Source organism: Dunckerocampus dactyliophorus, chromosome 4, assembly GCF_027744805.1.
Source record: "Dunckerocampus dactyliophorus isolate RoL2022-P2 chromosome 4, RoL_Ddac_1.1, whole genome shotgun sequence".
NCBI classification, from domain to species: domain Eukaryota; kingdom Metazoa; phylum Chordata; class Actinopteri; order Syngnathiformes; family Syngnathidae; genus Dunckerocampus; species Dunckerocampus dactyliophorus.
Window position 1 is genome coordinate 24547601 of NC_072822.1, and position 9900 is coordinate 24557500.

General features: G+C 42.8%; 1 protein-coding gene across 2 annotated transcripts in view; it reads left to right on the top strand.

The window, feature by feature from the left end:
• Nucleotides 1–5053: 5053 nt before the first annotated feature.
• The window catches only part of kat6a (K(lysine) acetyltransferase 6A), a 41302-nt gene continuing 36455 nt past the window's right edge, over nucleotides 5054–9900 (top strand). For both annotated transcript variants that reach the window (XM_054772894.1, XM_054772893.1), the window contains exons 1-2: nucleotides 5054–5197; nucleotides 7104–8463. In XM_054772894.1, the coding sequence (XP_054628869.1) occupies nucleotides 7690–8463 (774 nt within the window). In that variant the 5' untranslated portion in view covers nucleotides 5054–5197; nucleotides 7104–7689. The remainder of the gene's footprint in view (nucleotides 5198–7103; nucleotides 8464–9900) is intronic.

The following is a 9900-nucleotide window of genomic DNA, read 5'->3' on the forward strand; positions in this document are numbered from 1 at the left end:
GACCGGAAGTAATCCTTTAAAGGGAAAGTTCGGATTTTTTGACATGAAGTTGTATGACATCCCCATCAGCAGTCTAGTGCATCAACAGTGACTTACACCCCCAATTGGTCCCGTGAGCCCAGTTCTGGTCGGAGATCCGTGAGATCCGCTTAGTTGCTGGGGCCATTTAAGTAAAGAATTTGGGTTCTCAAACAATATGCGTTCATGGAGAAGGGCTTTATCACAGTTAATTGAGTCCAGACTTGACTGTAATGAGTGAATTTCCACAACGTAGGATTCCTTATTTATGAATCGAATAATTTTGTAATTAGAGCATAGAAAACCTGTTTACAATCTTCTAAATACAGTTTTTCAAGCCCCCTAGACATGAAGTAACACCCCTAAAGTCACCTTTACACTTGTATTACCCAATAAAGAAGACATAATTAGAGAAAATAAGCCATTTATGACATAAATAAGACTTGTGCTCGTGTGTCGCTGTAAACGTGTTCTGGTGCTAGGGGAGTTAAGTGAGGGCGGAAAGGAAGTGACGTGAGGGATTCAGTGTTGAGTTTTAGCTTGGCGTGTAGCTCGTGTTAGGGATTATTGCGCCTGCTGTGAGATCATTCAAACCTGCAATAAAAGCCCGTTGTTCCGGCGTTCAAGTCTGATGCACGTGTGTCTCACCGAACATTACAATAACATTACTGGTGACCAGTGTAGAATACTACATGTCATCACAACTTTTTTGAACTCGTCTTCTGAATGCCTTATATTTGGATTATAGTTAATTTAGCCATTTTTATGCTTGAAAATGCTTCATTTAGACAAAATATAGGCAAGGTTTGCTTAAATATGCATATTTTTGAGTAGTAACAGGCCATATTCAACCACAAAACAGCATGATTTATTAATCAATGTATTTTTTAATAACTGTGTTAGTGAAAGCGCAAAATTCAAAGTGCGACTTGGCAAGGGATTACTATAAACTGATATATTGATAAACTGATGTACCAATACCTGATAAGTCATTTTTTACAAAAGAAATGCCACATTAGAACCTCACAGTTGGACTCAGTGTACGACTGATCTACTTCATCTTAATAAGCAATCAGTCAAATTCTGTTTAAGCCATTCCTCAGTGAGGAATTTCACATTACAGAAAGAAAAAAACAACAATGCTCAGCCTTGATGAGATGCGTGTGGAAGCTGAAGATGACATATGGGTGGGGAAAGGGTGCAACCAGGAAGACGTGAAGCTTGCTTCAGGGCGTGGAGGCAGGTGGACGCTGGTGTCGCCTACTGGGAGTTCAGGGCCCTGAACAGGTGGGTGCACAGGGAATTGAAATGTAAAAAGGAAGGATTAAAGGAAGCCAAGGATTACTTGTTTCCTTGTCTGCGTGCCAGGTAGTTCATGGTAAAATATTTGAAAAACTGTAGCAAAGTGCATTCTTATATCATGTACTGCTATCAGACTTGTATTTGACTTATTTTGGATTGGCACACTTTTGAGTGTGTTTTGGTGGGGGGGATCAATCCAAATATCGTTAGTACCGATAACAAGGGCAGTATCAGTATGGCGTCGATACTAGTGTGATGAGATTGATATTTTTCAGTTCTCTTCTAAATACCCCTGTGCTTTTTGTTGTGTTCATATTGATATATTGTTGATATTTGGATATCCGGAACTTTCCTTTTCTCTCTTCGATTGCCATTGTTCACTTGTGGCACAATCCTGGTTTAAGCCCTAAATATGCCTCACACGCTTGGTACGGTGCATGAAAGGACCGCCGGAGAAAGTGTGACATCTCAACACTTGACAGAAGAGCATTATCAGTCAATCATAAAGACATAGACATGTAAAAACTGTGGGCTTTCTAACAGTGGTACATGTATGCTGTACATTTGATCTGTATTATTACGGACTTACAAATTATCACCAACTTAAATACATACTTTACTTAAATAAAAAAAAAAAAAATGTATTAATCAAATTAAATAATAATCCATCCATCCTTTTTATATGCCGCTTATCCTCACTAGGGTTGCGGGGGTATGCTGGAGCCTTCAGGCGAGAGGCGGGGTACACCCTGGACTGGTCACCAGCCAATGGCAGGGCACGTATAGACAAACAACCATTCACACTTACATTCATACCTATGGACAATTTAGAGTCGCCAATTATCCTAACATGCATGTTTTTGGAATGTGGGAGGAAACCGGAGTACCCGGAGAAAACCCACGCACGCACGGGGAGAACATGCAAACTCCACACAGAGATGCCCAACGGAGATTGGAACCCCGGTCTTCCCGATCTCCTGACTGTGTGGCCAACATGCTAACCACTCATCCGCTGTGTGGTCCATTAAATAATAATATAAATGATTTCTTTTTTGAAAGTTTTTGGCTGTTTTTTTGCAGAAAAACAGCCTATTTTAGAGGAAAGAAAAAAATCAGTGCTAAATTCCAAATGTGCAGGGATCCAGTGTATTTACTTGGTATCGGAATGATACCAATTTATTTTTTTATTTACATTTTTCATTTTTAAACCTAAATTGGTGTTTTCAAATTGCTCTTTTTCTATCTAATCAGCAGTCCAAACTTTTTTTTTTAAACAAACTCTCCATAATAAAAAAAAACCCTTGTCAAAATGAATAATCCCAGCTAAGTGTACATGCTTTGATCATAATTTTAAAGCAGTGCTCACAATTTGTATTCATTTATGATGGCTGTAAAGTTCAAATTACAGCTCCAGTGGAACCTGTTTATGTCGACACCCCTCGGACAGGCTGACTGACATAAGCGGTTGTTGACGTAGCCAAAATTGAAACGGAAACTAGCCATTGCTTGGACATTTATGTGACTTCCGCCAGAAACACATGGCAAATGGCCGATAATTAACCAAGCGGTTCTTGCTCTATTTTAACTAGCTGCAAAAAGATAACTTGGAGAAAACAATGTAACCCCCTCCACAAACACAGGTCACCCTGGGTGGGTTGTTTGAGTTTTTAATAGTCGGGTATGGTTTGTACTGTGGATCATGGCGTGTCATTATTTATTCATAGCTGGATAGATGAGGTGTAGGCTTCTCCTCAGTATTGTCCAGCTATTAGCTGACCCATTGTACACAATAATGCAATATGTGGGTCCTCAGGAGGCACACTAGTCACTGCCCATGTTATTTATCTGTATGATAACACCAGCATTAAGTGTAATTAGTGCCTTGTCACCAGAAAAGTGATTTATCCGTCCCTGCAGAAATGCAAGACAAGCAGCCATGAAAGTGTGACCATGTCACTTTCATTTGATGATCACTTTGTGAACACTCACAAGACACCTCGAACATGGGAAAAGCTCAGGTCTCATAGCTCCCTGTAAGAGACTCCCCAATACGTCTCTGAGGACCGTCGTACACACAGTTTTACTCCAAAGCTGCAGATGATTTAATTTCCACCAGGGGAGTTTTCAGCATTAGCGAGTAACAGAGGAAGATTGCTGTCACTTTTCCAATACAAGTGCCTCTGCAATGCTGCAGAATCAAATTTCTTCAGTTTTTGATGAAAATAACAATAAAAATTGTATTTCAAACGTCTATATTGTTAATTTATAAATTAAAGGGAAAGCTGTGATATGAAAAAAACACTAAGGCCATGTCGCACAAAGTGTGAAATCTTAACGCTTGATGAAAAAACATAATCAGTGAAGCATAAAGACTTAATTATATTTCAAAATATTGTAGGTATAAATATTTGCAGAACAAATAAGCCATTTAAGACATAAATAAAATGTGTGCTTGTATGTGTCGCAGTAAATGTGTTCTGGTGCTAGTAGGGGAGCAGAATGGGTGGCGGACAGGAAGTGGCGTCGGGGGTTCAGAGTTGAGTTTTAGCTTGTCGTGGGTTATGGCCCCAACAGTAGTCCATGTTATCATGGTTATTATTATGTTATTATTTTTGTGCTTGTTGTGAGATCATTCAAACCTGCAATAAAAGCATGTTGTTCTGGAAAAAAAGCAAGTCTGGTGCTTGTCTCGCTGAACAATTACTGACACTTAGTGACCAATGTGGAATGCTACATTCACAATTCAAATTGTCTTCTTGATGGCTCGCCATTTTTATGCTTGAAAATGCTTACTTTTGCCAAAAATACATACAACTTACATACATACAATAGATATGCATACTATTTGATTTGATTATTTGACTAATAATAGGCTGTATTCAACTATGAAACAGCATCATTTGTTAATATATGGTTGAAAAACCGTGATAGAGTGAAGCTGTTAAATTTGAACTGCAATGTGGTGAAGAGCGACTGTATTTGCTTTGCCCACTATAGCACAAAAATCAAATGCAGGCTGTTTTTTTCTTGAGATGTACTTATAACTTCTTTGCATATTTTGACCTATGTGTTGTATGTGCACATAAGTGCATAGAAATGTGGGTTTATGCAATGCTGCTCTAGCCATCAGTGTTTTCATTTAATGAATTAGACCATGAAGACAATTCTCTTCTTGAGTGGAGAGATAATATTGTGCTTCACAGTTGGAGAACCAATACATGACATGTGGAAATGGACTACTCTGCAGAGAAGGATGATGACATGCTTAATCATGTAGTGCAACACTCCAGATCGCTGCAAACATTTTCATCATGTGTGGACTGAATTCACGTGTCAATCTTCATCTTAAAAAATACAGAGCTGCCACAACAACTGAAGCGAGAGAGAGGGGTCTTTTGTTTGATCTTTAAATACCCTCAAACGATAACCGGCGCTCATTGGCTTTGATTTTTTCTTTTTCCCTGCAGCTGCTAAGAAAATTGCAGACGTTCCCTTGGACCCATCTCCTGTGGAGACTGTGAGATTACCTCAACTCCTTTTTTATTTTTTTCCCTCCTCCAACACCACCACCATCTGTCCCTTTCTTCCATTTTTACGTGCCCAGGCAATATCCGTGGCCCTCTCATAGCAACAGCGCGCCGCCGCCCCCACCGCTTAGTGTTTCTTTCCCTGGATCTTCGCCTCGCACCATGCAGACGGTCCCTTGGCCCTGCCTGGCTGTTCAGTGGTACCCCCTCCCCCACGCCGTGCACCGTTTCACTCAAAGATGGCGGCGGCTCCAGAGCCTCTGGTCTCTGGCTGCATTTTAAGGCTTGTTGTTGTCTCCTTTCTGCACGGTTTTGGCACCCTTTCCCCGGCGGATCGACACGGAATTCCGGTGAGTAACAGCCATAGCTGGACGTGGCGGATTATAGTGTATTTTAAACGGGCAGCTCTTGTCTGAGCTTCCCTCGCAAGCCACAATCGGAACAGCTTTTCGGGGGGACCTCGAGAGGGAGAGAGGGGTACTGGGGGCTGGTGAGCGTGGAGGAAGGTGGGGGGGAGGAACGAAGAGGGGAGCCGAGGCCTAGCCACTCTGCTCCAGCGGCCTTGTCGTCTCCGCACCGCAGGCTGGAGTGTTACGTGGGAGGGCGGACGTAAGGCGAAGTGGTGATCGCTTGTTGGGTCTCGTTTCAAGTGCCCGGTAGCTCCTCTCCCCTCGGCGAGGCTTTAGAAACACGGCACCCCGAATGTTAAATAGTGCACGATGATACCTTATAATTCTCTGCACTTGCCCGCTAGCCGACATGGCCGTCAGCAAGTTGCATTGTGCCAAATACAAGGCCGCGATCTTACGTTAAAATGTGAATGACATTCAAAATTAGATTTATTAGACTGGGGTTGTCGCGATGCGATCATTTGGCGTTGACGTGTCTGGGACGGAAAGAGACAAGATATATTTTATATTTGGTGGTTCTAGCTAGCCGTGTGTTTCTTGCTGTTTACGTTTCGGTAGGTAATGTTAGTAACACGATCGTAATGTTAGCACATTGGCTAGCTAGTAACGTTAGCTGGCTAAACCACAGCATTTCGCGGGAAGTTGTCTGTGCCACTGAGAATAAACAAAACGAGTGTTTCCTGTCTTTTTTTCTTCGTTGACTTTACTTGATTCTACCTTAGCATCTCTCGGCTAATGTTTGCTAACTGTGACTGTGTTTTGACTACATGGTGTTTACGTTAGCCAACAAAACAGATAGCGACCTAACTTAAATGTGCTGATTTGGAAATAATATAGTTTTCATTTTTCACACCTACTACCTGGTATAAGGTATATATGTCCTGGTTGTTGCTTACTATTGTGTTCTTGGTAAAACAACATGTTGTGGTAGTGTTCAGTGTGAACAACTATAATAAAGATCAACAAGTGAGCTTATTATTAGTGTATTGAAATATGATCTGGAATTTATTATTTTACTGTTGTCTCATTGTTAGCAGTGCAAGCAAGTACTTTGTTTATATGCCTATGTACCTATATACCAATTGTTTACATATTGTCCGATACTGGTGCCAAATTGGTACTTTTGAAACTCTGCCCATGCTTAAACGGTGCCCAAATTAGTACTTAAAAAAGGGAAACATGCACATTTTGTCCAAAAACAATGCCTGTTTATTTTCATGGATTTTTTGTGACATGCAAGTTTAAAAGCATAGTAATTTAAATACTTAAATCATATAAGTACACTTATAACAAAATAATAAATCCAACAAATTATGTGCAAAAAATAGTAAGATTTTACAGTACTTACAATCTGCACAATTGGAGCAGAAATTGATAAATGATACACAATTGTGGCGATGTAACAACGTTTGCTAGTTAATCCTACATGAAAGAATCGGGTATTGAGAAAATTAAGTTAGTGTAGAGACGTGCTTGTGGTGTATGTTGATATTCAGAATGCCAGTATTTGTGAATGCACCTTGCCGTTAGTGGTGGATAATGAGGAAGTGTGTTGCTGGTGTGAACAGCGACGGAGAAACAGGTGTGAGTTACTATACATAATTTTTGCCTCATTTCAGTGCCACTACATTACCAAAACGTGTCACTGCAAGCTACATAGTTTTTCAGTCCAGTGACATTTGTATACTCTTGGTGCGCATCCCTCGTGTTAGTGCGCATGGCTGTCACGGTTGGTTTACATTCTGTTCCATCACTGGTTTTCCCTTTGTATGTTACCTGAACAGATGCACATTTTATATACATACGTTTTTCTTCATTGTGTCTTTTTTTTTCCCCTTTCATGCAGGGTGCATCTGTTGCTGAAGTGCAATAGGCATGAGGGTGATCAGCCCTGGTTACTCCATCCTGGTGTTGAGAAGCCCAGACCGCTGGAGTTGAAGAACACAGTGAAGCATTTGGAAGAACTCGACCACATCACAAACACACAACACACGTCTTGGAGAACATGGTCATCGTTTGCAACTCATATTGAGAATTTGTTTACTTAATTGGTTGTCTATTTTTAAAATGTTCCCCTTTTCTGTTTTTTATTTTTATTTTTTTAACTAAACTGTTCTTATTTCCACCAGTCACCTTTCTGTGACCAGAGTGGGTGGACCTGATTTCACTGGATGGCGAATTAGATTTGGGGGGTTGTGCTATGGTCAGCTGCTCAACACCGTGTTGTTCATATTCTGCTTCAGTGGGAGTCGCCGTGCGGCCTCAAGACAAGGGATAGTAAGTGAAGGAGAAAAAAGAAGAGCTAGAAAGCAGAGGAGAGGGCGGCGCTTCGGCGCAGGCCACGTGTCTTTCTTTGGTCTGTTGTTCACCTTTTTTTGGTTTGGTGATAGCGGTAAGGCCCCAGGGCCACCGCGCCCGGACGGACTGCAGCCATGGTGAAACTGGCCAACCCCATGTACACCCAGTGGATCCTAGAGGCCATCAAGAAGGTGAAAAAGCAGAAGCAGCGACCATCTGAGGAGCGTATTTGCAATGCTGTCTCCATGTCCCATGGTCTGGACCGCAAGACGATTCTGGAACAATTAGAACTTAGCGTGAAAGATGGAACGATCCTTAAGGTCACCAACAAAGGTCTCAACTCTTACAAGGATCCTGATAACCCTGGGCGCTTGGCGCTCCCTAAGCCCAAAAGTGTCAGCTCTGCAGCAGCAGGTGGAGGTGGAGGTGGAGGTGGAAGTGGAGGTGGAAGTGGCGGCGGTGGCGGCGGCGGCGGCGGCAGCAGCAGCAGCAGCAGCAGCAGCAGTGGAGGTAGTGGTGGTAGCGGAGCCAGCGCATGCAGCAGCACCGGTGGTAGCTTTCAAACCCATTTAGGGAAGAGACCTGGACTTGACTGGAACAAGTTGATCAAGCGGGCACTGGAGGGCCTCCATGAGCAGGGTGGCTCCAGCTTGAAAAACATTGAGCGCTTCCTCAAGTGCCAGGCTGATGTGGCAGCCTACCTGTCAGGCAGCGGCTCCATGGGGCCGGGCCTTTTCCACCAGCAGCTAAGGGTAGCCCTCAAAAGAGCCGTGGCCCATGGACGTGTCGCAAAGCAGGGTCCACTTTTTCAACTCATCAGCCGCAGCAGCTCCCAGGATGATGGCACCGGGTTGTTGTCCCTGGAATCACTCCCACCTGTCCGCCTGCTGCCTCATGAGAAAGACAAGGTAAGGTTGAAAATAGATGTTTGCATTGTATTGAACGACCATCATGCACACATATGCAAAGATATTTTTAGTCAACTGATATTCATTTGTTTTTATTCGCACCTCTGCACTTTTGCACAAATGCATTATACATTTGTAGTAATGGTGCATATGGTGTTATTTTGCTGCAGTTTAACTATGTGAGTATTAGTTTATTAAACTATACGGTCTGTTTTGTTGATTATGGTCAGTGCAAACGCATAGTGTGTTGCTGCTTTGTTAGATGTCGAGCGGGTCAGTTTTTAGCAGAGGTCATGGGGGAGGAAGTCACATGGCTCCCAGCCAGTGTGGTCATCTGTGGCCCCGATTCTTAGTCTGGACATGGCTGGACGAAGGAGAGATGGAGGAAAACAGTCGAAAGCAAAAGCAGAGCGCAGTGGTTTACGTATAGTGGGGCCATATGAAGCTGGATGATGCAAGCCACAAACCTCTGAAAGGAAAAGAGAAAGGCAAAGACGTCCAGTGAGAGGAAAGCAAGAGAATGAGCTGTAGAGCGCGGGAGAGGCAGACATGCAGGCGACAGAGGAGAGCGGGAACACACCCACTTTTGTAACCTGATCAGAGAGACTGAAAGAGCAGCTGGTTGCTATCCTCTGCTTCTAAAGGCCATGGGCGTGTACATGGGCACATTCTGATGTATGTCTTCAAAAAATCTGTTCATGGCATACAACATCGAGCTGACTGCAACATAACATACATTTGAACAGGCAGGCACACACTTTGGCTAAATTTGGACTTTTTTGTACGTTGTGTTGTATCACCTCTTAACCAGTTAATACAGTAGATCTTGGGGACTTAGGCTGGCCCATGCCACTGTTTTGACTGGCTCATGTCTTTATCTCTGCCCTTTGTGGGTGTGTACATGCCTTTGCAAGCACCCAGGCTCCTGGAAGGCTGCACGCACGCGCTAAAAAGGATTAGCCTAGAGAGCAGGCTGCAGTTATATGGGGTCTGTATAACACGATGACCTGCTTAGCTGCAAATGGTGCACCTCTTAAGACCACCAGAGATCAACCTTGCCTTCTCTCACTCAGCTACTCATCAGCTCGCTGCCATGATAAGCACCATTTAATAACAAACCTTCTTTATTAATTGTTATTATTAAAATAAATCAGGATAATTGACCATTGTAGCTGAGTTTTTGGGTTGTATTTTGTCTTCCTTTGACCTTGTTATGAAGCTGTCATAATGGTTGCATGAATGGATGTGATGTGCATTTTTGCTGGCATGGGTTGCCTGTGTTTTTAAAGCTGAGTGTGTAGTAGACACGTGTGATCACCTTCTGCAGTCATTCCCTGGTGCAAAAATTGTATTCATATTTCCTTGCATGGTTGCCTAAAGTTATGATTTCTCAAGAAGAGGAGGAGAAGATAGGCGGCAAGTGAAGTCTGAGGAGGA